This window comes from Maylandia zebra, linkage group LG20 (genome assembly GCF_041146795.1).
Source record: "Maylandia zebra isolate NMK-2024a linkage group LG20, Mzebra_GT3a, whole genome shotgun sequence".
In the NCBI taxonomy this organism is placed as follows: Eukaryota; Metazoa; Chordata; class Actinopteri; order Cichliformes; family Cichlidae; genus Maylandia; species Maylandia zebra.
In genome coordinates, this window is record NC_135186.1 from 33941093 (window position 1) to 33967188 (window position 26096).

The 26096-nt window shown below is 45.4% G+C and overlaps 2 protein-coding genes across 7 annotated transcripts in view; both read right to left on the minus strand.

The window, feature by feature from the left end:
- The window catches only part of ccdc120a (coiled-coil domain containing 120a), a 38677-nt gene extending 37646 nt beyond the window's left edge, over positions 1-1031 (minus strand). Inside the window, exon 1 of one of the 2 annotated variants that reach the window (XM_004568151.4) lies at positions 810-1031. The gene's annotated coding sequence lies outside the window, so the exon portion shown is untranslated. Of the gene's footprint in view, positions 1-789 lie in introns of both variants that reach the window. The other variant, XM_004568152.4, reaches the window with a different exon arrangement.
- A 4673-nt stretch (positions 1032-5704) lies between these two features.
- On the minus strand, positions 5705-26029 carry hcfc1b (host cell factor C1b). 5 transcript variants are annotated; one of them, XM_014407454.3, is made up of 32 exons: positions 25920-26029; positions 21259-21471; positions 19103-19251; positions 18661-18821; positions 18376-18578; positions 18095-18179; positions 16985-17091; positions 16606-16785; positions 16197-16520; positions 15964-16109; positions 15562-15732; positions 15245-15469; positions 15029-15142; positions 14526-14724; positions 14100-14215; positions 12658-12796; positions 11664-11830; positions 11337-11502; positions 10939-11216; positions 10567-10692; positions 10378-10461; positions 10230-10296; positions 9997-10133; positions 9741-9917; positions 9468-9666; positions 8647-8802; positions 7943-8148; positions 7750-7857; positions 7478-7663; positions 7074-7383; positions 6928-6988; positions 5705-6369 (listed from the first exon to the last, which is right to left on the minus strand). In XM_014407454.3, exons 2-32 carry the CDS (start codon positions 21437-21439, stop codon positions 6330-6332), a joined length of 4968 nt encoding a protein of 1655 aa, XP_014262940.2. In that variant the 5' UTR covers positions 21440-21471; positions 25920-26029; the 3' UTR covers positions 5705-6329. The 5 variants fall into 5 exon arrangements, with proteins under 5 accessions (XP_014262940.2, XP_023008020.2, XP_014262939.2 ...); XM_023152252.3 differs by having other exon boundaries at positions 25882-26018; XM_014407453.3 differs by having other exon boundaries at positions 25878-26018.
- Positions 26030-26096: the final 67 nt, after the last annotated feature.

Here is a 26096-nt window from a genome sequence, read left to right on the forward strand (position 1 = left end):
AGCTAGTGATACAGCCAATAAACTCATCAAGAATGTGTTTGCTGGGCTCGTAGATCAGGTAGGAAGTGGAGAAGTTTTCTCATAGACTTCTATTCCATTGAAACCAGGTAAGTCGCCCCCTACTCGCGAGAATGTATGTTTAAGACAGGGACTGGTTTCAAGAGAAAACAGGAGATGAACCCCGACATATATGTACAAACATGCATATACCACACACACACACACACACACACACACACACACACACACACACACACACACACACACACACACACACACACACTATACCCTGGGTCTGTCCGTCAAGTCAGTGTTTTATGATCCTGAGCAGGAAAACTGGGAAAACCCTCCAACCTTTCATTAGATAATTATTAATAAATAATTACAAACCGATATGTAACATCGCGCGCAGGAGCAGCAGCGGCGGCAGCACGTGGCGCTGGGTGTGACGCGCAGCCACAACAACAACACTGCTGTCAGATCTCATCATCGCAGCGGCTTCGGTGTTAAAATCAGCCTCACTCAGGATTTTTCTGTCTCTGCGGAAAAACCTGGCACAGCTGCAGAGCACACCTCCGAGCCCGGCCCAGCCTTCCTCCCGCCGCCGCCCTCTGAACTGTGACCCGATTTGTTAAAGAGAGGCTAGGTGGACTCGCGGCACCGCCTCGTGCAGCTCGGCTGCAGCCCGCAGACATGCAGACTAAAAACAGCGATTTTTTGAATGGAGTCTGGCGGAGCGGCGGGGAGCCAGCCGGGGCCGTGTGCGCAGGCGGGTGACAGAGCTCCTACCTGCTGGCCTGACCCTTTACCTGCAGCTCCTCCGTCACAACGTCCAGGTGCCGCTCAGCTGATTGTCTCCCGCTGCGGCTCGCGCTCAGCCTCACATCAGCTGGACTCTGCGCGCCGATTGATGACGCCGACGGTCGCCTCGCGCGTGCAGCGATCCGATCAGTCATGTAGGGTCGACACTCTGTTCATCACTCTTCATCCTCCTCCTCGACACGGCGGCCACTCTCTGTGCTCAGTGAAGCTCCATCAGCAGCAGCAGCACGAGGCGCGCTCACGACGCCAGCACCATGCGGCGGGCATGCGCACGCCCTCGCCCGACTCCAGCAGGAGGTCCCTTCATGTTTCACAACGCGACGTGTCTGTGAAGGTTCTCAGTCATCCAGGTCATCGTAGTCTAAGGAGCTTGGAAAGAGAAGCCTCTGGACTTCTTTAAGTTTATGTTTCACCTCCCATCCGCGACGATAATCAGAGGAAACTGTATCTGATGTAGAGCCATCCGCACACCTACATCAGTCTGCTTACACCACGCTTTTTTCACAACTTGATTTATAAAACACGTTTCAGCCAAAAACTAAGTTTTAAAAAACGTCTTAGTGAAGGTCATAGACTGGATATAAAGGATGGATGAAGTGCCTTCCTTTTCCGTGACCAGCAGGGGGCGACTCATCTGGTTTCTCAAAGAAAGAAAAGAAAAACCTTTTAATTGTTCTTATTCATGTTACTGTGTCTGACTAATAAGACTGCACTGTTGGACAGTTCTATAATGTGTAACAGTGGTCAGCCTTAAAATAACTGCTTTGTCTCCAGCTCTGTTCTTTTCGGAGCGATGAAACGTATTTGACCAGTGCTCATCTGTCAGTGTTATACACTGCAACACTTTTTAATCAGAGTTTAGCATCAGGTCAGTTAAACTGCCAGGTATATTGATGTGGTCAGAGGGTTGTTAATTAGTTTCATCTGCTTTGGCATTAATGAAACTAACAACAGCGGAGCAACAATGACACAACCCCAAAAACAGGAATGGTTTTACCCTCTTCATCTTTTCTGTATTTTACTAGTTTAGCATTTGGCTAGGGTCAGCGTCACTACTGGTAGCATGAAGCGATACTTGGACCTTGCACAGGTAGTCCAACTCCTCCAGGATTTCACCCATTACCACAAGGTTTGCTGTGGCACAGTCTCAGGAGCATGGAGGAGATTCCAGGAGACAGACAGTTACTCTAGGAGAGTTGGACAGGGCTGTGGAAAGCCCTTAATCTATCAGGAGGACCAGTATCTGCTCCTTTGTGCAAGGAGGAACAATGAGCACTTCCAGAGCTACAAAATGACCTCCAACAGGCCACCGGTGAGAACGTTTCTCACAAAACAATCAGCAACAGACTTCATGAGGGTGGGCTGAGACCCCGGCATCCTCTAGATCCAATAGTTCACCTCTGGGACAGTGCCATCCAGACTGTCCAGAAGCTCAGAGAAGGCCTGGTCCAGATCTGGGAGGAGATCCCACACACCAACCTCTGAAGCCTCATTAGGAGCATGCCCTGATGTTGTCAGGTATGCAAAAGTGTTCCTTTAATTTGCTTCCTTTTCTCATTTGACTTTGACGTAAAAGCTGGAACGTGTTCCAAGAGACTGTATACATAAATACCGATTTCTTGTAGGCATCAGTGAAAATGATATGAACACTTTCCATCACAACCAGTGCAGTCTCTTCACATTTCCTCCTTTTACTGAGATGAATGTCTGTGTGCCAGAAGAGACTTGAAGCCAGGTACGATCACTCTGATGGAAACCCTCCCATTCCACATGATGAATGCTGGAACAGCTCCAGCTCTGACGGAGGCCGGGGCAGTAGGTCTGTGTGATCAGCTGGTGAAGAAAAATCATATGTAAGCTTGAAAACACAAAGGAAAACAAGTCATTTCACCTTTACGTGAACCACAGGGATCACGAAAAATCAACTTCACTCAGTGATAAAGTCATGAAAACCAGCTTTCTGTAACAGGCTGGATCTCTAGTTTCAAGTCAAACACTCGAGATGTGATTGAAGTGCAGACTTCCAGCTTTATTTCCAGGGGTTTAACTAAACTGCTGCATTTCCTGAACGAGGATTAAAGCCATTATTGAACACCGTCCGCCCTGTTTGTTAGAGGCTTTAAAGTAATTCAGTGACTGATGGATTTAAAATCCACTGTGATGGTCTACAGAGCCAAAATTACAAATACTGTCTGAATACGTACGTACCTAAATGTGTGTTTTGATTGTTAATCATATAAATATGTTGTTGAAAAAATATAAAAACCCATCAAATCATTTTAGGTTGAACTTTACTCAGTGAGCAATATTTAAAAACATGAATATGAGCAGAAGGTGACCTGCAGAAAACGTGGAAACAGAAACTCTGGTGACATCTGGCAAACTGTGAATCAAATGTGCATCTAAATTCTCCGAGCATCTCAGTTTGACTCGGAGCAGCACATCTGAAGGGTTAATTCAGAGAATAATCCTGCCGCTGGGACGAATCCAGAAGAATAGCTCCCCACCTACCACCACCACCACCCACATGTGCAGAAACACAACGAGGCTTCAGGCTAAGCTGCTCCTGTTTCCGCTGATTTCTGCTCAGATGATGTTTAAATCTGCTGCTGCTTCCTCTCTACTGTACTCCAATTACTATTTGACTGACTTTCAGCGTCTGATGATGTGAGCAAGCGCTTTGGTGACAGTAGGAAGGAAAAACTCCCTTTCAACAGGAAGGAGCCTCCGGCTCAGGGTTAGGGAGGAGCGGCCATCTCTTGTGAGCGGTTGTGGGGAGGAAGGAAGCATCTTCTTCTTCAGGCTCTCGTCTTTAAGAGTGCATCTCTCCAAAAAATTAGAATACTGTAAAAAGTTGTGTAGTTAATACTTTAATTAAAACACATTTCATTTCATTAAAGCAGCTATACTTTAATTAAAACAGGTAAACTCACAGTAAAACATTTTAAGCCTTTTATTTTGTTTAAATTTTGATGATTATCGCGTATGGCTCAGACATCTAGTATCTTGAATTATGATATTTCCTACGATCATTGAAAAAAGGATCTCCATTATGAAATGTCAAACTTCTGATCAGTTGTGTATGCACACAGAGCATTTGGGGCTCCTTTACCACAAATCACTGCACCCGTGTGGTGATACATGGAGGTGTTCAGCTCGGCTGTAGTTTTGGGTCAGATGTTTCGCCTTCTTGAAAATACTCCACAAATTCTTTGAGGGGCTCAAGTCAGGCAGGTGAGTTGACTGCCCGCTCAAACACAGGTAGCTGTTTTGGTGCTTTACGCCCAAAAAGGAAAAGGAAATTAGCATCTTTGTTGACTTTGGACTTGATAGAACACACTGGACCGACCACCACCGGCACGATCAAGCAGACCAACCCATCAGACTGTGGAAACATTAAAGACTTCAGTCTGTGCCTCTCTATTCTAGCTCCAGATCTTGATCTCCAAATTAAGTGCAAACTTTACTTCAATGAAAAGAGGACAGTCCAGATCTTTTTCTCCTCAGGCCAGGCCAAGACACTCCTGATGTGGTCTCAGGCTCAGGAGTATCTGGAATGTGACAGGTGTGCTTCCTGTCCTAAAGACGTCTGTGTGGCGGCTCTTTATGGAACGACTTCACCCTTTGTGAAGTTCTACCGTTCTTGAATAAACTTGTCTTGACATCACTGTTTCCTGCAACACTTTTCCCAACTTTCCATCAATATGCTTCCATTCGGCACTCTGTGAACAGCCAGCCTTTTCAGCAGTGACCTTCAGTGGCTTAACCTCATTATGGAGGGCACTGATGGTCATCATCTTTCACGTTAGCAGCTTCCTCATGACTGTGCTAGAAATATTACAGTATACCTTTTTAGTTGTGATGAACAAAAAGGAAAAAAATGTAACACTATATAATAAGGCCCACAAGTAAGGCTGTGAATGCCCCGTAATTAAACTGAATTTCAATTTAATCATGTTTACCTACAAATACTTAAAGGTAGGCACGAGTAACAAGTCAGGTAACGATGGAGCCTTTTTTCACCCCTTTCACAATCACGGTTTAAACAAAACTTTCTAAAGGTGAATCTCCTTTCCTGGTTTCCTGAGGTTAGGCAAGAATAAACCATTCCAGCAGTAAAAATGACGCAGTTATACTGTAAAAGTATTTACAGTATAATTTGTGTCTTCTTTCCCAGGGCGGGTTTAGGCACTACTTCAAAAGCAATTCAATATTTCTTCGTCCTGGTAAAACAGATGAAACAAAGTACTTTAAATAGTCATGTTGACTTTTTGTTGATTGTTTGTGTCTGTCACATTTTGTTTGTTCTTGTTCCAGATTTTGAACACCAAAAACCAATATCCATGCCGGACTTCCTCCTTTGAAGGAGGTATAATTCTCTGTATTATTACAGCTCTGCTGTTGGAGCCAGGCTTCCTTTCAATCAGCCTCTCTATGTTCTGCAAACACTTAACTGCAGACTATTTTGCATAATTTGAGTCTTTTCTGAGATACAAATTAAAAAATGATTCAAAAAGCCCCAAACTATGTTTAATGCTTGATCCAGCACTTGGATTGGTGTAGCCTGGTGGTGGCTGGTATGTAAGAAAACTGGGAAAACTGATGGTGACCGAGACCTTCGGCTCAGATTAGATTAACAGTTCCTACTCCTGTTATACGATCCTATTTTATTTAATAGAAAACTCCAAAGTTTACACTCTTTTTCTTTTCAAGGCCATCCAACACCCTTCGAAGGACCAACATTAGCTGCCAGACCATATGTTTGACATCAGGGACATAAAAGCTACACTGCTCAGATATGAATAAGTTACAGTAGATTACAAATCAGCTGATTCTGAAAGGGTCAGGTGGAGAAATCACTGATTTCTGTTCGAAAAGCAGGAAATGTTCTAAAAATCTTTATTGTTTCTGAGAATATTCACAAACATCTGGTTTGATTTTCAAACAGCTCGAGTTTCCTTCACTGACCAATTTGTGAATGCTGTGAACAACAGAAGAAGAAACAGAAACCACAGAAGAAGAACTTTGAATAACCTAACAGACGTTTATAAAAATGAAAACAACATTTCAACGCTACAGGGAGAAAATAATTTACAATAGAGCTGGTTTAAACACCGCCCCTCTCTGCTGCAGAGGCTCCGCCCACAAACAGCACCATAAACTGTGACCTTTAAAACGACCTCAGACAGAGAGAGGGCGAGAGACATTCAGAGAGAGAGAGAGAGAGAGAGAGAGAGGGGGAGAGAGAGAGAGCTACCTACATATAACTCAAATAAATTCAAATTTTAATCCCATTTGGAGAAATGCTGTTGACTCTGTCCAACATTGTCTCCATGACAACAGCAGAAAGAAACAACAAAGGAAGAAGAGTTCTGATTGGTCAAAAAAAATGTACAAATATCCTACAAGTCTTTTGTTTTGTTTGTTTCCAGAGTCCCGCCTCCTCCTGGTTCTGGCAACCAAGCAACAGTAACCAATCACAGTCTTCAGGAGAAAGTCGACTCCTCCTATTGGTCGGTTCTGAACTTCTTTGGTCCAGCAGATTTACTAGGGACAAAACAAAGAGGTTCAGTGAGATTTAAAGAATGATTCTACTCGTTTCAGCTTTGCATGACTCACAGCTCAGAATAATCCTTCTTTATCTTAAAAAACAAAAAAAAACTTAATTTAAAAAAAGCTTAATTTAATTATTGTAATTTCTTCCCTTCTAGTCACTACAGTATAATTTCCTGCTGGGAAACTTCAACATATCCAGGATCTTTCTGTTATCCGCTCCGTCAGGTCAGGCGGCCTGCAGTCATGGTGACTACAGCCCTGTGGAGGGGCAGCATGTACTGCAGTCGAAGCGTTGAGGCTGATATTTAAAGTCTAAAATCACGATGAAAATAACTGAAGGGAGTCGGCTTCGCTCTTTTTTTTGCATAAAAATGACAGACAACTAAAATATTTTAGAACAGGAAACCGTCTGAGAAACACAAACGGAGTCTACTTGTGTAAAGTCAGTAAAATGGACTGGTACACTTTCACATGATCAAATGAATGTTGGGTTGTTCCCTTTTGTTTTTGAAATATAGAACAATAAAGTTGTGTCAAAGATGTCCTTACAGGTCTGCAGCGGGTCCTGATCCTGGTCTCTTCACCGCTGCTTTGGGGTCTTTACTGGTTTCTACAGAAGACAGAAAAACAAACATGAGCTCCATTTTTCTCTGAAAAACATCAGCACACCTGATCCTGGTCCTGGTGGTTCTCACCTTGCAGCCACCGGACCTGCGTGGCGGGACCGTAGCCCTTCTGGTTGCGAGCTGCAATGCGGAAGATGATGGCGGGTTTGGTTGTGTAATCGATGTGTGCGTTGGCGAGGCTGGAGGACTGGACCAGGCAGGACGGGTTGGGGCCACAGTAGACCCTCATGAAGGCCAGCTGGGTGGCACCAGAACCTGAACTGGAGGAGGAGGAGGAGGAAGCCTGGCTGGAGTGGATGGCCAGATAGACGGAGTACTCCGTGATCTTCCCCGACGTGACGGCGGGAGGCTCCCAAGTCAGCTGGGCCCCGTCCAGGTTCTGCAGGAGCAGAGGTCACATGAAAACATGAGGTTCGGCGCCCCCTACTGGTAACACTGCAGGATAATTGGCGGCCATAAAGCCTGCATCTCACCTTGCTGATCTTGATGGCACAGGGTGCTCCGGGGAAACCAGGCAGGCACGTTTTAAATGCCGACACCTCTGAGAACGCGCCACGGCCGCAGATGTTGATGCCTGCCACACGGAACTTGTAGGCTGTCCCCGGTTGTAGCTCCACTTTTCTCATTCGACTGTAGTCTGGGACCACGCCCGAGTCGTCCTGCAGGATTGGCGTCATCAAAGACATGATCAACAGGAACATCCCTGTAAACTGAATAAAACTTTATTTAAAGGCGGCGTTCTTACGTCAGGTGTGTTGTCGTCGTAGGGGACGTAGTAATGCGAGACCACCATGTTGGTGACTTTAACGATGCCGACGTCGAACCACCGATCCTCCTTCACCGACGTCTTCACCTGCAGGGGGCACACAGTTAGCCTTTTGTTAGCATGACGTTACGGTTTTGTTAGCATGTCATTAGCCTGTTTTTCAGTCGCTCACCGGCGCAGTCGGTGCGATGCCGTTGGGGGCCTCTGGCAGTGCGGCAGGTGCTTCATTCTTCACCTGCCCTGATGTCAGAGTGGGGGCGGGACCAAACGTGCTGGCCAATCGCGCAACAGCGCTCGTTACCGCCGATGATGCCAGCTCGTGTCCGTTACTCGTGTCGGCTGCCGGGTCGTTGAGGCTGTCTGCGGGAGCAAGGCCCTCTGGGAAACACAAGACATAAAATCTTATAAGGCTCATAAACTAAGCAGCAGCAAAGTCATCAGCTGATCAGGTCTGATCAGTTATTGATCAGCTATCAGTCCTGTGAGCAGATTAAAAGTGATCAAGTTTAAAAAGAGCCAAACTCAGTTCTCTTAGAAATGAAGAAAATATTTTTGGTGTGCCTGTCCTTCGATTGTCTCCTAACTAACGCTCTATGACGCTGAATGAGAATCTATCCATGGACAGGTGAGTTTGAAAGCTTCACAGGTGACTTATTTGTTCCTCACACAGAGTTGGGATCCATTTACTTTACTGCAAGTGAAAACTGATCTGTTTATTTCCTCGTCAGTTTTATTTTTTTCTGTTTTCATGCCTAAATTCATAGACGTAAGGGCCGTAGAGATTCGTTTGTAGCTAAAACAAACAGCCTAGCAACAATGACAACATTTAAATATACAATAATGACACTAAGTTTAGACTTCTGACAGCAGGTGTACCTGTAGGGATGCTGCTGTGCTGTGGCTCCGGTTCTGGCTCAGGCTCAGGTTCTGGTTGGTGGATGCTCTGCAGTTGCTGCTGCTGTTGGACGAGCGCTGCCAGCTCCTGCTGAGTCAGAACGATGGGAATAGACTGCTCCGAGCCCTCAGCGTCACCTGCACAAGACAGAATAACATCTGTCATGAAGGCAACTATGTCACACTTGATCCACACATTTTGCTTTTAAACCTTTACTTTTGTTGCACACTCAGATGTGATGAGTGAGTGGTGGACCTGACTGTGAACCCGCACACCCATCAGCTAATGACTTGTGGTCGGCAGGTCATTAGCTGATGAGATTATCCTGGATAATCCCCCCTCTGTGATTCTTACAAAAACTGTAGCATACAAAATGAACTTCATGTTTTAATCAGTATGACCTGAAACTAGCAAGGGGAGTGAGCCGTTGAACTCTTAATGTTTCCCGAGGAGGCGCTTGATCAAATAAAGGGGAGAATTGGGAAACACTGCAGTTGGCTTATCAAATCCCTGACCCCAAAGAGCAAACAGCTGGAACTGGAAACATACAAGGACACAGATATAGCTCCAGCTGTTTGAAATCTTTGGCTGGTTTTTAGTGCTCTTATGGGATGAGCAGAGTAATCAGAACCAAGACATTAATGAAGCTGTGACGTTGTGAAACTGCAGTGGTAGTGAAAGTATCACTTTTGGTGAAAAAACTACAAGTTTGAAATAAGTGAAGTAACAGCTTTTCATATTCATGGAGTTTTTACGTCCACTTACGGCCAGACGAGTCTTTAAAATAATGACATCTTCTCACCGATATGTCCCGCTGCCTGCAGTACTGCCTGTATCGTCGCCTGCTGGGCCGCTTCCTCTGTTGCCGTGGTAACAGCCAGCTGATCCGGCATCAGCGCCCCTGTCACCATCAGGGTTGTCGTCGTCCCAGAGACGTCCTCGCCTCCGTCCCCTTCAGACGACATCAACTCCTGAGGAAGACCACCGTCTGAGGACGCCATCTGAGGGTGGGGACAAGCCAATCAGCTGCCTGTAGGTGAGTGTTTGTGCAAGTGTGTGTGTGTGGACGTCTTACCTGTGCTGCCGTATCACCGCCCTCAACATGAACGTGTAACACTGCCGCTGCTGATGACATCACATCCTCTGCTTGGCTGTCTGTCTGCATAGGCTCATCCCCCTCATCTGCTGCTGTGTCCATAGCAACAGCCTCTGAGGACTCCTCCCGTGGCTGTCCGACCAACGACGAGATCTCCTGCAGAGGCACAGACATGTTGGTGTAATGTGTCATAATAGTGATGCCACGGGTGTGTGTCCTCGTGTCTGCCTCTTACAGGTATGGATGGTCCTGGTGTGGGCGTGGCCTGTGTAACAGTAGTAATAGCTCTGCTCTGATTGGCTGCTGTGGAGGGGGGCTCAGATGTGGAAGGTTCTGTGGATTCCCCCTGTTGGCTGTCTCCACCCTGCTGAGCTGAAGACCACAGGACAGGAAATGAGGTCAGTTCCTGCTGAGAATTTCAGCTCTCGTTTTTCTTTGTCTTCAAAAAGTCAGGTGTGAGCAGGTTACCTGTAGCAGTAGTGGCGGTGTTGGTGGTTCCAGTCTCGTGGGTCTCACATGGTGGATTCGAACACACCTGAAACCAGAAACGTGCACCGTTACTCTTGTTTGTAAGTCTTTAACCTGCCACAACTCACCTTCTGATCAGCTGACTCACCTGTTGGAGCCCTCCAGCTCCAGCAGTGGTGGCAGTGTTGGTGGTTCCGGTCTCGTGGGTCTCACATGGTGGTTTCGAACACACCTGCAGACACAAACAGCTGGTGTTTAACTACAGACATCACCACACCTTCAACCAATGACTGTCCACCAGTAACCTGCATGTGTCAGGAGTCAAGCGCTCTCTAACCTGTTGGAGCCCACCAACTCCAGCAGTGGTGGCGGTGTTGGTGGTCTCACACGGTGGATTTGAGCAGGTGTTCAGAATGACAGCAGGTGGAGCTGACTGCTGAGCTGCAGGCTGGTTTGAACTCATCTGAGGAGGAGAAGCGGGAACATGATGGTCATACAGAATCAGCAAAAACCCTGCAAGCCCTTACAGGACTGAGTTTTTCCTGCACTGTTAGCTAAACCGTTTTACAGACTTGACTATGCGCTCCTATAACAACCACATGCACAGTGAGCTGGTCCTCAATTGTAACGGAATGACTGAGGAGAGTCGACTCAAGTTGAGTTGGTACTACAGAGAGAAAAAAAGAGGCATTAGACTCCATGAACGCACCTGCAGCTCCTGTCTCATGCTCGCTGAGGCCACCGTGGCAGTGTTAGTTGTTCCTGTCTCGTGCATCTCACAGGGCGGGTTTGAGCACACCTGGTTGCTACCGCTGATGTTGGCGCTGGCGACGGTAGCGGTGTTGGTCGTTCCCGTCTCGTGCGTCTCACAGGGAGGGTTTGAGCACACCTGGTTGCTACCGCTGATGTTGGCGCTGGCGACGGTAGCGGTGTTGGTCGTCCCTGTCTCGTGCGTCTCACAGGGCGGGTTGGAGCAGACCATTGTCACTGCAGCATCATTAATAACAGCATAAACAACTTTGAAACAACGATCATGTAGTTCAACGTGCATTACAGTTTATTTCGTGCAGCAGCTAAATAGAATACTTGTGGTACTGGTTTCTGTACCTGCAGCAACTGCACTTTCCCCAGTCTCGCCCTGTGCAGTAGTTGTTGTACTCGTAATCGTAGTACTTCCAGGTTCCTCTGAAGTAGGAGAAGCCATGATAGAGACTGGCAGATCCTGGACGACCGGCTGAGCCTCTGCACCGCTTGGTGTTGTGATGAGAGTCACCTACAGAGAGAAGTTACAGTATTACTACAGAATAATGGAGAAAGAAAACTGTAAATACTAAAAACAAGTTCTGCTAGATAGTTTTTTTTCATGTCCTGTCCAGTGTAACTGCAGTACTACAGTAAAGTATTCCAGTATTTCTCCAGTATTTGATGAATTACCTGCTTAGGTCCAGTGGCAGCTGTGGCTGTCGTGACCTGGCCAGCCAGTGTGGCAACAGTTGCCAGGGTGGTGATTGGCGTTGCCAAGGAGGCGTTAACCTGAGCACTGGCGGTTCCTGCCACGGTAGTGGAGATGTTTCCTGTAACCGTCCCCAGATTGGAGACACCTGCAGAGGTAAAATCACAGGTGCTGTGTTTGGACTGGTCACATGTCCACTGACACTGAACAGACTTCGCGGGGGTGCAGTGCAGCAGCCGCTGGAACATTTTGGACAGCACTATGATCGCTGCTGCAAAATCGTGAGCCAGCTGGTCGTCATCATCTCTGACCTCAAATTTGATTCAGATTTTTAACCCTGCTACTTTTGGATAATGTAGGATGGATGCTGTTGCTGTAGTTTGCATGCAAATGTTTCACTGGTGAGACATTTTATACATGTAACATATTTTTAGTGTAGAAGAGAAGTTTTAATCATGAAGCCCTGGTGCCAGAACCGACCCACTAAAGGGTCTAGTGTAGCCCACTGGACAGCTTTAAGTGTGAAAAGTCAAGCTCTTTAGAGGCCTATGTCCCATAATCTTCTTCATACCAAAAACAGAACGTCTCATGCAGTGAAAGGAGGCGTTTGTCTGGATATTAAAGCACAGACACATATAGTAGCAGAGGCAACAAAGACACGTCAATAATGCCAGACAAAAACACAAAGTGTGAAAATTCAAAATGTTTCAGGCTGATAAGGAGGACTACGTCATACAGCTGTTTCAACATCACACCCTGTGTATACTGCTTGTGAGTGTTATTAGAAAAAAGGTGCCATTAGAGTCTGGAGGAACTCAATGTTGCTCTAATGGGAGTTGATATGAGTGTGATTGGTAGACATGTCACTGCAGCACTGACAAAACAAACGTGACAAATCACACATTGTCAGGCATTAGTTTGTAGCCTCGTAGCGACAGCATCCCCATGCTGTGAGGGTCAGTGCAGGTGGGTTACCTGTGGTTCCCTTGACAACCAGCGTGGTTACTGTGCCGGGCTTGGCGCCAACACCTCCTGGCGAGACCAGTCTGACTCCGCTCATCGGGACGGTCCTGAGGATTGTTCCCGGCGTACCTGGAGCTCCTTTCAACACCAGCTGAACACACACACACACACACACACACACACACACACACACACACACACACACACACACACACACACACACACACACACACACAAGTTACTGTGGGAGAAGTCTCCAGTTCTCCTATAGTCCAGAACACAGCATCATCTTCCTGTATTTACTCTTGTTGTCCCGCCCCAGACACACCTGACCAATGAGCAGACTGAATATTCTCATGTGGTTTGTAGTGATGTAAACAAAACAAACCAGCAACAAGTTTACAAACTCAGACCAAAGTAAACAAACTACAGGTGTGAAAACAGTCTTAGAACAAAAAAATAAATAAATCAATAGACACAGCTTTGTTAATCAGGGTTTCCATCAAAAACAAACAAACACAAAAACTCACTGCCTGTACAGTATTTGAACTGGGGCTATTACAGTTTTAAAAAATTAATAAAGTTTAAACCTGAGAGTGGAGAAAAGAAAAAGTAGTTAACTGAAAAAACAAAAAGTACTAGATTTTTGGAAAAAACAAAACTTTATGACCTAGAACTAGAAAACTAAAAGGAAAAGAAAATATATTTAGTCTTAATATTTAACAGTTTTGTTAAAACCTGTCAGCACAACCAGCCTGATGAGGCTTGAGCTACAAATGCACTGAATTTAATAGTTTTAGCCATTTTAAATATCAATATCACAAATTAAAATTTAATGTGTAATCAATTAAAAAACATTAAATGAGAAAAAACAAAACTATAATAACTGTGATGACAGGCGGATCATGGTGACTGTGAGCCAATAACATGAACAACTGAAGAGAAAAGCTTTGCGGCCTCCTTGCTGCACTTTGTACACGCCACTTTAACCTGATGATAAAAGAGCATAAATATGACAGCGATGTGGCAACAGAGGGTTCATGTAAAGGAGCCTCAAGTGTCTCATTGGGTATAATTTTTTTAATTGAATACTTGTGGGTTGGTGTCTAATGTAACTGATGTGGTGTCAAATGTGGCGGATGTGGCATCTAATGTGGCTGATACATGGAGTACATCAGATTACCGTCTATTAAACAAACACACGACCAACACAGACTTCCGAGGATTGTTTTCTGACAGTTTCTCGCAGATTTCTAAGCTTAAAGTTTTTTTCCTGATATTCTATAACCAACAAGTCTCATCAGTCTGATTCGTTCAGCCTGCTGTATTAGTGTTAGAAATAAAGTTGAATTTTACTGTCTGCATGTTCACGCATTACAGTGTGTGTGTGTGTGTGTGTGTGTGTGTGTGTGTGTGTGTGTGTGTGTGTGTGTGTGTGTGTGTGTGTGCATTACCTGTGTGACCCCCTGCTGGCCACCTGCAGACACTTTTGGCACGGTGGTGAGGATTTTTCCAGCGGTCCCTGGAGTCACCATCTTGGTAGTCAGGATGGTGATCGGACTGTTTCCACCTGGAAGGGAGGAGCTTCACTCAGTCATCCACCACATTAAACATTAAACTGGACTCACAGTGGTCCGACTTTCTTTCAGGAATGTTCCTGGGGGAGTGAAATGACCCCAATGTGGCAGTCGTAATAAGAGCCGGTCGAGTTCTCTTAATGCAGCAAAAGGTTTCTCTGCTTTTTTATCTCCTTTACCAATGAAACAACTGTTCTAACCAGGCAGAACCTACAACACTGAAACACTGAAGTGAGGCTATTGGATGTGTTACTGGCTCTTTAAATCATGTAAGGCTTTGAAGTGTGTGTGCTGGTGTTGTACCTGCGCCTCCCTGCAAAGCTGACACTGGGATGGTCTTAATGATGGTGGTTCCGGGTTTGGAGGCTGCCGGCGCGACGCCCAGGATGGTGGGTTTCCCTGCTGAGGATCCAGCCTGTGCCGTGCTGAGGATGGTGGTCTGCTTACCATCGGCAGACGATACCAACTTCAGGATGGTTCCTGCAGGGAGACCGCCCTTAGCCTGACAGGAAGCCGGAGGAGGAAGAATCGGGGTTACTGAGTTTTTTAAATTTTTTAAATTCTAGTCAGAGAAGAAACTTACATTTAACGTTGTATAACACCATGCAGATAAATTAATGACGTAAAAAAAAAGAAAAAAAAAAAAAAAGAGTTCCCAAACTTTAAGCAGTTTTTAAATGGATTTGACTGGTGATTCTAAACATTGTTTATTAATCGTCCCAGTGAGAACTGAAACTGAAGTCAGGGGTGTCTCAGTATTCGTTTACAGAGGGGGTTCAAACTCATCAGGACTCTGGGACCAGTACCTGGAGGATCTGAGTTACTGCGTTGCTCCCAGCCTGGACCGTAACGGCACCACTCTGAACTGGTTTGGTCTGGACCAATGATACCACTTTGCCCAGGCTGCTGAGGTTACTGAGCTGATACAGAGGGAGGGATGATGTCATAAACAGCACTCTGACCCACATGCTGATATCAGATAAATTATCATCTAAACCAGCGCTGCAGCTGACATCACTCACCAGTGTCCCACCTCCTCCCATGCTCAGTGGACTGTTAACCAGAGTGATGGTCTTTGTGACTCCACCCACCACCGTCGTGACCACCTGAGCCTGCTGAGAGACGGTCACCGTGCCTGACTTATGGACCGTGATGATTGGCCTGCTGGGGGTCCCAGGGTTGGAGACAGAGGCCCCACCCACCTGGGCTGCAGCCGTCTTCAACATTCCCGTGGCCACGTTACTCACCTGAGAAAAAGAGCAAGATGTTACATGTCACCTGCCGCGTGTTCTGATGTAATCCTGCGTCTTGGAGGCGTCAAGTCGAGTTTTATCTTTACCACTTTGACAGGCAGACTGCTCGTTCCTGGACTGACAGCGACAGTCTTCACTAGGGTTGCTCCTGCGGGGACATTCAGCACCGTTGCTGTAGATGGAGGGATCTTCTGAGTCGCTGCAGCTGCCGCCGCCAATGCTGCCATGCCACTCATCTGAGGATTGCTGCCGATTGGCTGAGGGGAGACAGGATTAAGCCATGATAACAGGAACATTTGAAAAATATGAATGATAATCCATATCAAAGTTTATGACAGTATACAAAGTGTTTGTTACAGGAACAAATCCCGTTTTACCAGATTATCCACGCTTACATGGACGACATGAAACAGTGCAGAGCGAAGTGTGACACCTGTACTGAGGAGGGTGGGAGGTGAGGTGAAAGCTCATAAGAAAGTTCTGTTTACCGTTTGACCGGGCTGAGCAGGTACCACCATACGAACACCTGCAGGAAGTGTCGTCACACCAACTGGCGACTTGGGCATGGCCTGTCTCACTGTGACGATGGAGGCTCCGCCTGTTGTACCTGGAGCTGATGGCACTTTCAAGATTGCTGCAGAAACAAAAAGATAGGTGAGGGACATTCATGTGTACCTGCTCGACCACCACTACATCTACCTGTGCAAGTGTGGAGACCCACCTGGTGCTTTAGCAGCTGCAGCCAACGGGGTTCCAGCTACAGATGCAGTGGGAGTAGGGACGAGTGTGATGCCGGACAGGGGGACAGTTTGGTTGGCTGGTACTGCTGTGACGGGGGCAGAGCTTTTGGGGGAGCTGGCTCCAGGTGTGGCAATAGTGGGGGAAGGGGTTGTGGCAGGTGAGGAGGCCGCAGGTGTGGCAGGAATGTCGTACTTCTGCAGCTGTAGCAAGTAGGTGTCTGCGGTCTGTGACGGCCCCCAGCTCACCTCCAGAGACGTAGTGTTTGCCCGCACCAGCTGCACCCGAGAGGGGGCACAGGGACGCTCTGAGAACAGGTCAGACAAATTATACCAGGTCAGACTGTCAGCTCAGGTAAAACAGCACTAGTACAGCTCTGCTAGTGCACTCACCGGTCTCCAGGTACCAGAGGTCTTTGCAGCACACCTGGTTGTTCCAGGCCTTCCTGTATCCATCTCTGCCGCTCCAGATATAAAGTCTGGAGTTGATGGCGACGCTACAGTGACCTGCGCGAGCTCTGGGGATGTTCTCCTCTGAAATGTCCATCAGCACTGTTTCCCAGCACATCGTGTCTGGAGGCAGACAAGTGAACTCACAGTTTTGTCGTTTGTGTGATGAATTCCTCTTTAGTTTCAGTTATTTATGCACATGTAGAACATCTGTTATGTCAGCAATATAATTTACATGACCCGGCATGAACATGAGCACTCAGCACCACACATGTGAAGAGCCACTGTGAGTGTTGCTGTGTATCTGAGTGTGTATTTGTACCTAGGTTGAGGCAGGCCAGTGTGTTGGTGCACTTCCACTCCTTCTCATGAGTCGCCACTTTAACATCATCCATCACCAGAGGAACCCAACCTCCAAAAACATACATCCTGAAAGAAAACAGTCGGGATTTCAGCGTGCAGTAGTAGAATACAGCTCAGACGTCTGGGATCACTTAAGAGTCCTTGTTTAGATATCTGACCCCCATCCACTTTCAGCCACTTATGCAGGTCCAGATTGTAAGGGCAGCAGTTTAAGCAGAAACACAGTGTCTCCAAGCCATCTGACATAATCTCTCCTGTGTGCCTTCAGTTCTCCCACAAGTTCCAAGTTCATCAAGTAGACTGATTTCACTTTTCTTCAGTTATAGCAGTGCTCAAGATGATAGATTACTCCGTCACCAAAGTAACCAAAATACATCTAAAACGCACACATTAACCTGCCGTAGTTCCTCTCCGTCACACAGCCTAACTCTGGCATCTATCTGCTCCTCGTCTAAAGTTCAGTCACAACAGCAGCTGAATAACCAGCATACTCCAAACATCCTTCTCCACAGAAAGGTTTTCCAGTTCCTCTTATTGAAACCTGAAGTGCTCAAAGATCATATATTCAATATCTCTAGAAACTTCTGGGTATTCCCCGGTGTTCCCACCCAGTTCCAGGTTTCCCCAGATAACCTCCAGATAGAAGCACCAGGACCACCTCAGCTGGCTTCTTTCAAATTTGGGCTGTTAACAAAAATCAGCCAACAACTGTGTGACTGCCAACAAAAAGAGCCATTCAGGGACAGAAAAGTTATTATAATAAAGGCTCTTAGGCCTTTACGACAGGCGTGTGGGTGAGTGACCTCTGCTTTTGCAATTAATACAATAGTAAAAGTCACACTGTCGATATGCAAGTTCAGTACAGTGGCAAGCTGATGGCTAGATAGCAGAGCTGTCCCTTCAACCGCTGCTGTTTAAAGTCCTCAAGAGAGAAAAAAAAAGCTCTGGGATGCTGACACTTTATTTGAAATACAATCAAATCAAATCAAAAATAAACAAGGAGATCTCAAAGTGAATCCAGTCTTTTGAATGGATGCGTGCGTGCGTGTGTGTGGGGGGCTGCGCGTACTTGTTGTTGATGGTGGTGGCGGAGTGCAGACTGCGAGGTAGGGGGGCCGTCCCACCGAGGCCTGGTTTGCTCCACACCAGAGAGTCTGTGTTATGAAGAAGACAGGAGCCAATGAGAAGTCAGTACAGCTTTTGTTGGACTCCAGTGTCCCATTTTTTGATTGTTTTTTTTTTTTTGCTCTGTTTACTTCAGACCAGATGTTTTGTAAATTTAACAGCTGTTGAACCAGGACCCTCATCTCCACAGAACCACACAAACACTCAGCAATGACACCACCTCACCTATGTCGAGGACCCACAGGTCCCCCAGCCGGCAGCCACTCATGCCTCCGTAGATGATTAACCTGCTGGCCCCGTGGTTTGTCGTCACCACCGCCGTGTGACTCTCTCTGGGTGGTGGTGGTGGGCCGGACGTTGCTGGAATCTCCCAGCCGACCACGCTGGAGCCCGGCCGCAGCTCCAGACAGTACAGGTCATTCAGGTATCTGAGGGCAGAGGTCAAAGAACAGGCTCAAGGTCTGTATCTGGACCAATAGTTTTTTTGCTCTGGCTCCCGACGTTTCCTACCTGGGGATGTTGTTTTTGGGATCTTCGCTATCGTTGGCAAGTCCACCAAAAAGGTAGCACCGGCTTCCAATCAGAGAGAAGCTGTGTCCAAGACGGGGGCAGGGGGGTGGGCCATTCTTTGGCGCTTTGGCCTTCAGACGTTTCCACTCCCAGCGACTCGCCTGAAGGTATAAGGTGTTACATAGTGAAACTTTCATGAGCTTTATAAAGCTTCATAAAGACTTACAGGCTCTGCAGACACTTTGCATTACTGTTTTTTACTACATTTACAGTTGGGATGAATGAATAAAAAGAAAGAAAGACAGACAGAAAGAAGCGTAGCCATGCTAATCAGCTCTGTACCTACAGGCTAACACACTGCTGTCTACACCATCAATCGTCATCTGTGATAGTTAGCGTCTGACCATCCAGAGACCCCGCTCCCTGCAGTAGCATCACTGACCTGCAGCTCATATAGGTCGTTGCTGTATTTGCCGTACTCCACCATCCCTCCGAACACCAGCAGCCTCGTCCCATCACACACGAAGCCATAGGCGGCACAGCCGGGGGGGATGTCACCACGGACTGCAGGGATGAACCACTGATTGGTGGCTGAAAGTCAGATTGGTCAGATGTTATTCAGGATGTTCCTGATTTTCAGTGTTTCATGATAGCAATGTAACTTCTCGACCCAGTTGGGACCATTAAAAGAGTCACTGTGAAATCTGGGAGACTGAACTGAACCTCTTAACACATGCTCTGACACCACACACACTACGAGTAGGGATGCAGGAATCTAATATTTGGTTGGAACATCGGATCAACCCCCCACTCAGAAAACGGGACCTGCTTAATTTCTCCATATTTCATTTGTTGCAGGACAGCAGTTAGTGGGTGTGGAGGAAGCTGACAGCAAAGTGTCAGCAGTTTGGAGGTTTTTCATGCTTGCTACACAACACCTTTTCTTTTTATGTTTGCAAAATGTCTTTTGGTTAACAGCAAACTGTGGTTAAAGTGCGCTGACAAAACTGAAAAGCTCGAATGGGAAGATGATCCAGCCGCTCGAGTCTTATGTTCAGTCAGAGAGATTTGATACGTGGAACATACAGTTACACACTCTACATGGTAGACCCTAACAAGGTCATTGGTTTGGTCTAACACTTGCTGGAAAGTTTTATTAAATTATGTTATTCACAGAGTTTAATGATCACTGTGACAAATTTTCATGACAAATATACAAATATTTCAAGAGATTTAAACAGGGACAATGAGAGAAATCCCCATTACAAACTTTAGAAATGATATTATTAGAACTTGTGTTTTCCTGAAAAAAGCTCATTTAGATTTGGAACATTTGCAGCCTGCAAGTTCACATCAATGAGATGTGAACTTGGCATGAAAACACAGACTACATACAAAAACGTTTAAATCTACATCAACTGAAAGAAACACATTCAACAAGTATGAACAGCAGCCCCAGAGAATGTTATTAAGGAAATAAAACAGTACAAATACGCTTGACACCAATTGGCTCAAAATACATTTGTGCTTTGAACCTAAAGCTTTAGGAAATCATCAACAACACAATCTTCACACACAGCAATTAAGTTTTCTTAGATAACGTCTTGATGCATTCTCAATCATCCAGGAAAGTAAATCTCCAAAAAGTTGATTCTGTTCATCTGGATGTAGCGTTTTGTGGGAGAAACGTTTCATCACTCAACCAAGTGACTTCTTCTGTGTCAGCTGACTGCAGGTTTCCCCAATCATTATAAACAGTACATTGGCATAATGACTGAAACCAGCCCACTGAGGGAACAATGGGCTGGGAGGTCAGTTCCTTAATCTTAATCATGCAAATTCTCATGACCATTGATCAATAGCCATGAGTACCATACAAAACGCTAAGTCCCGATGAACAGAATCAACTTTTTGGAGATTTTCTTAGATAACTGTTTTTTTTTTTAAATAGTAACTTTGCTTTCTGCTTATTTTATTAAAAATGCCCGATGTAAACGGAATAACTTAGTCAAGTCGTAAATATGTAAAATTTTGTGATATATGCAGATTTTTATCCGCAGTCGATTGCAGGTCAGAACCACGATAGAGAACGATAAAATAAAGACAACCATATTAAACAAATAACGACCCCACAAACCACTTGGACGCAAATACAAAAACACTAAAAACGAATTTTGAAACGTAAGTGTCTTTAAACTGGCTTGTTTTTAAAGTGTTTTTCTTTATTTTCTGCAGCAACGTGGGGGTGTGTCCATGTGACGTCAGCAATGTTTTCAGTAAAAACGCGCCATTTCTCTCTGTGCTTCTGCCAGAGCCGCCCGGTTAGCCGCTAGCTGTCTGCTAACCTTGTTAGCATGCGGAGCGGGGCTAGTAGGTTTTATTTGGTAGTCTGAGGTTAGCCTAGCGTAGCCTAGCCTAGCAGGCTAAGGGTTATTATTTATTTAGCATTTCAGCCTCATTAGTCACAAGCAGAACACATCTCCGCTCTCTTAGCTCTTTAGCACAGTTAGCTTCGAGATAGCATATAAATTAATTTAGCATGCAGCCACACAGACCATATTCATAATTATTTGGACACATGGAGCATATGAATCGTACCTGTGTTGTAGACATGCAACTCATCCACGATCCCCTCGTTCCCCCCGCCGAACACCACCATCAGCTCCTTAATGGCTACGGCCCTGTGTCCGTGCCGGGGCCGTGGGACTGGACCAGTCGATCCTACGACGCGCTTCCAGCGGGGCTGTAGCACCGCTGGCCTCCTCGGTTTGGCTTCCATTGGGCTGTTCTCTTGGTGCGCTCCTCTCGGTCCTCAATGACAGACAAAGATCAAAATTCAGTCGCGAGTTTAAAACGGTATGCGGCTGGCATTAGCCCGCTAACTAGCGCCAGAAGCTAACTAGCCGGCTAATGTCCCTGACGTTGTTGTATGGCTAACTAGCTTCTGCTACCAGGATTAAAGAGCCGCTCTGTGAGCTGCGGTCTAACCCGGATCCGTCCCCTTTTATTGGACCTACTATATAAAAAAGCCTTCCTTTCTAGATCCAGCCGCAGACTCGGGCTTAGACAGAGACCACTGGGGTGCTATCCAGCCCAGTAGGCGCTGCTTGGAGACGGGAGGAAGCCGCCAATAGCAGCTCAGGCTAACACAAATGAGCATACGGCTGCAGCGTGCAGCGCTGTGAGCCCCGGAGGCAGCAGGCTGCTATCAGACACGCAGAGCGGCCGGGGCGGGAGCCGCCATCTTGCTGCTAGCAGAAGCCGCTGAAAATGGCAGTGAAGCTAGGTGGCTAACAGCTAGCAGCTAACAGACAACTTCCTGTCCTCAGTAGTAACCTCTGTATACAAAACAGTGACTTATTAGCTCCGTGAGCAGCTTTCAGTCTACTGTATTAAACTTTATAACTTAATTTAATCTGTACATTTACAATAGTGGGAATAAATATTAATTAAAAAAATAATTACTTCATTTCTAAAAGTCTGCTGAAAAATTCAAAATCACTTTACAATCTGAATACAGAATCAAAAACTTTGATCAGTTCAGCCATCATCTGCTCATATAGACCCCAAATGACAGAAAACCGCTGGCAGATTCAAATAACCTGGAACTAACTAATCTTATTACTGCATTTTTTAAATTTATTGTGTACTTATTACAAGAATGTATTTGATTACCTTCTTAGATAATAATTTTTTACACTGGAGTCCGGAGGCATATAAAAGATTAATATAAAAGATGAATTAAAAAAAAGCTAACCTTCATGTGTGAGTTTTGAAAGAAATGTGTAAAACTTGCTTGAATGACTGTTTTAAGTCATTATTTGTGCCTGAATGACTTGCAGCATTTAAACTCAGCAGTTCCAGTCAGGATGCAGAAGATCCTGGAGCTCTGGCCTGCTCTGATTGGCTGCCTCCCTGTCGGGTGACTGATGATGCTCTGGACACTGGAAAACTGACAGTTGTGGACTTGACTGAGCTGGTTGTTGAATGTTTGTTTAAACAGCATTGCTGCTGACAGGTAGCATAAATATGTTTCACCTCCAAACTGGGATTTTCCCCCCTGACTGTGTCACCCGAAAAAACTGGAGGGATTCGTAAAAGGCCCAGAGCTAAAAGTGACGCCATCGCCGTGCTGCTTCATCCACCCAACAGAAAAACACAAATTTCAACCTTGCAGAGAGGAAAAGCTGCAAATTTGGGATTCTTACACTTTTCAGTGCACATTATATTTAATTAAAATTTATAATTACATTAACTAAACGTTTGGCCCGAATTTAGTCAAAACACCCTAACCTTCCATCTTAGACACCTACTGGAGTGGTTTTCAAATGCTGTTTTTATGGGTGAAAGAGTTAAATATGCCACACAACGTGAATGTTTTCAACAGGACGTGACCCAAATTCTCAAGGCCTGGTGCCGCGCCTGCCTCTGCCTGATGGCCCTGAGAGTTTGCCGTCATCTACCATTAACAACAACCAGTCAAAGCGGAGGGTCCCTCCAAGCAGACCCAATATAGCATCGACGTTTTTAGATACTCAAACAGAACAACCCACCGGCGCTTCTGTGATAAACACACCAAAAAACTAACAGACTAACTGCAAAATAAACACAGAAAATTGTATTAAGGAACGGTTTACATGAAGTTGTTTTTAAAAATAACTTTGTGAACACTTGGATAGCTTCACCCTGACCTCGCCCATTATATAACACGCTATATTTAATCAGCCATTTTGCAGCGCTATTGACATTCTCTACAGTAAATGTCACAACAGAGCTCAACAGCTACTTTTTTATAAGGTCTCTGTTTCCAGAATTGAATTTCCTATTTCAGGAAATCCTTTTACAAAGAGTTTTAATCCTTGAACCGAGACAACCAGCTGAGAGGTGACCTTTGACCATAAAAAGATTTCATTAGTATTAAAAAAAAAGGAAAATGGAAAAAAAGACAAAGGTTACATAATTATATAAGGAATCACTCATCACATAATTAACTGCAAATCCAAGACTCCACAGCAAATGGCCGTAAACCCCTTAAATGCGATGCTTTCATTGTTGTAGGGCTTCTATGGTTAATATGTTGTACAATAACAGTTTGAATGGATTTTTGTAGTTTGTGTTGCATTATGTTTAAGTATCGCCTCCTTATTGATCTGGCACAGAGCTTTGCACCTGATGCAATCAGCACTCTTCTGGTTTCTAAAGTTTCACACTCTCAAAGCAACCTGATGATCATAGGTTTAAACATTTCCATGGCAACAGCGGCCTCCACCACAGATGTAGGATTATAGGTTGAAAAGTTCTACCCATTCCACCCAGGACATCTAGTCTATGTCCTGTAACTTTACGAATAAAATTCATTCTTGCTGACACAAGACTGTGGATTCTACAGCAGCACTATCATGGTTTTACAACACCATACGGAAGATCCTACATCTATCAGCTTAGACCATCACTGACCGGAAACTTCCAGTGTCCTAAAAATCAGGATAATCCGAGCAGCAGCACGTTTTGCTCAAGCTGAAATATTTTTCACTTGTACAGGCACATTCTCATCAGCTGCATCAAATTCACCCCATTGCCTAAGCTTTGCTAAGTATTTCATATGAAACCACCCCTGAACTGTTTGTACCACATCACTGTGTAATTAACTGTTAATTTTCTATTAGGAAAATTATGGCTCTTCATCTCACCCTATTGCTAGCACGGTCCTCCTTCACTACATTCATTAATCTTCTCTGTGGTCTTCCTCGTTTCCTCCTCTCTGGCAGTTCTATCTTCATCCTGCATCCTTTGTCCAATATATCCTCTATCCCTCGAATGCACATCTCAGCCTTGCCTTCCCTTTCAATCTCGGTTATCCTTCTGTCACGAGTTCCCAATGACGCTTGTCTGCACTTACTCCATCCACCCTTCTTCTTCACCTCTCTTGTGCACTGTCTGTTACTTTGGATGGCTGAACCCAGGTATTTAAACTCATCTACCTTCAAATCAAGCTGCAGTTTCACTGTTACACCTTTCTCCCTCTCATTCACACACATGTATTATGTCCTGCATCTATTACATTTAACTTCATAGAGAATTTTTTACATTACTATAGTGTAAAATTTACAGCTGAGCTTCTTTACACAGATTTGTATTTTAGATATTTATTTTTTGGACACATATACTTTAACAACATCAGTATCGTTGTTTTCACCGTGTCCTGCTAATGCTCTGCTGTTTGTTTCAGAAACATGGAAGTGCTTGCTGTGACCAAGTGGACAATCCAAACACAGCCAGCTGAACTCCCATTGAAACCTTACACGGGCTGTTTCACGTCGGAACAATTAAAAGCTCCGGTACACCTGCTGTTCTCCGCTTCCGGTTAGCTCGGCAGGTAACCGACGCACCTGGCTGCACTTTTATTTGCTGCTCAGTAACATTCATGACAACATAAGTGGAATCCAGCGCCACAGCTATTTGCTAGCTAATGCTAAAACCCACCGCTAGGATAAAGCTGTTAGCATGCACTCACAAAGCTAACCGGCTAACTTGTATAATGTTTTATTTATTTCGTATCTTCTTTATCACAACTGTAAATTAAACCTGGAGAAAAATCAAAACGTTTAGGAGCTGTTCTATGAGACATTTTAGATCCCCTGGGTGAAACAAGTATTTGTCCACCTAACCAAAACAAAACCATTTTCTCTCTACGGGAAGCCGGCGGGCTATCTGCCCATTCTGATCCGGAAACTGAGCGTAAAAGCAGACGTTAGCAATTCTGCAGGGCTGCTAATGCTAGTCTACTTTATTAATGTGCTGTTAGCAGACCGTTCTCGTGCTAACCAAAGATTATCATCGTTGTATCAGATAGCGTCCAACATTAGCTGAAATGACCACAAAGAGCTGCAGGTAGCCGTACGGATAGCTTAGCCAGCACAGAAGCTTCATTAATGATTAGCATCTGCTAAGTTAATAGTGGTTAACTGATGGAGCTTTCACCAAACTTCCTGTTAAAAATGATTCTTTAGCCCGCGAGCTTGAGTAGCTCTGGAACGGTTAATGTAGCTCAATAACGAGCTTGCATTAAATAAGTAGCTGGTTATGCTAACGGCTGTTAGCACTGACGTCCCTTCCCTCAACAAACATGGCGGCAGTACCGTTAACCGCTCAAACAGGCTGAAAAGTCGCGAGTAGCATTCGACCCGGTCCTGCCCGGTCCGGTCTGGAGTACTTACTCACTTTGCGGATTCTGTCGTGTACAGTCAGACTGAACTCACAGCAATCTTTCAGTAGCTTCAAACGCTCATCTTCATCTTCGACATGCCGTTCAAAGAGACGCCATTTCCTCCCCAACTTCACGGCGCAATAGCGCACCCCTCAGGACATACACAAACACACAGCTACAGTCTTTCAGTAGAAATGGAAACTAAATGTCATTAAAGCAATCTAAAATA

Coding starts and splice junctions, on each gene's coding strand:
- hcfc1b (XM_014407454.3), bottom strand. CDS start 21,439: ATGGAAGCCAAACCGAGGAGGCCAGCGGTGCTACAGCCCCGCTGGAAG. Junction 18,579..18,660: donor CCCAAAAACAACATCCCCAG/GTAGGAAACGTC, acceptor CTCTGCCCTCAG/ATACCTGAATGACCTGTACT. Junction 9,667..9,740: donor GCGGTGATACGGCAGCACAG/GTAAGACGTCCA, acceptor CCCCACCCTCAG/ATGGCGTCCTCAGACGGTGG.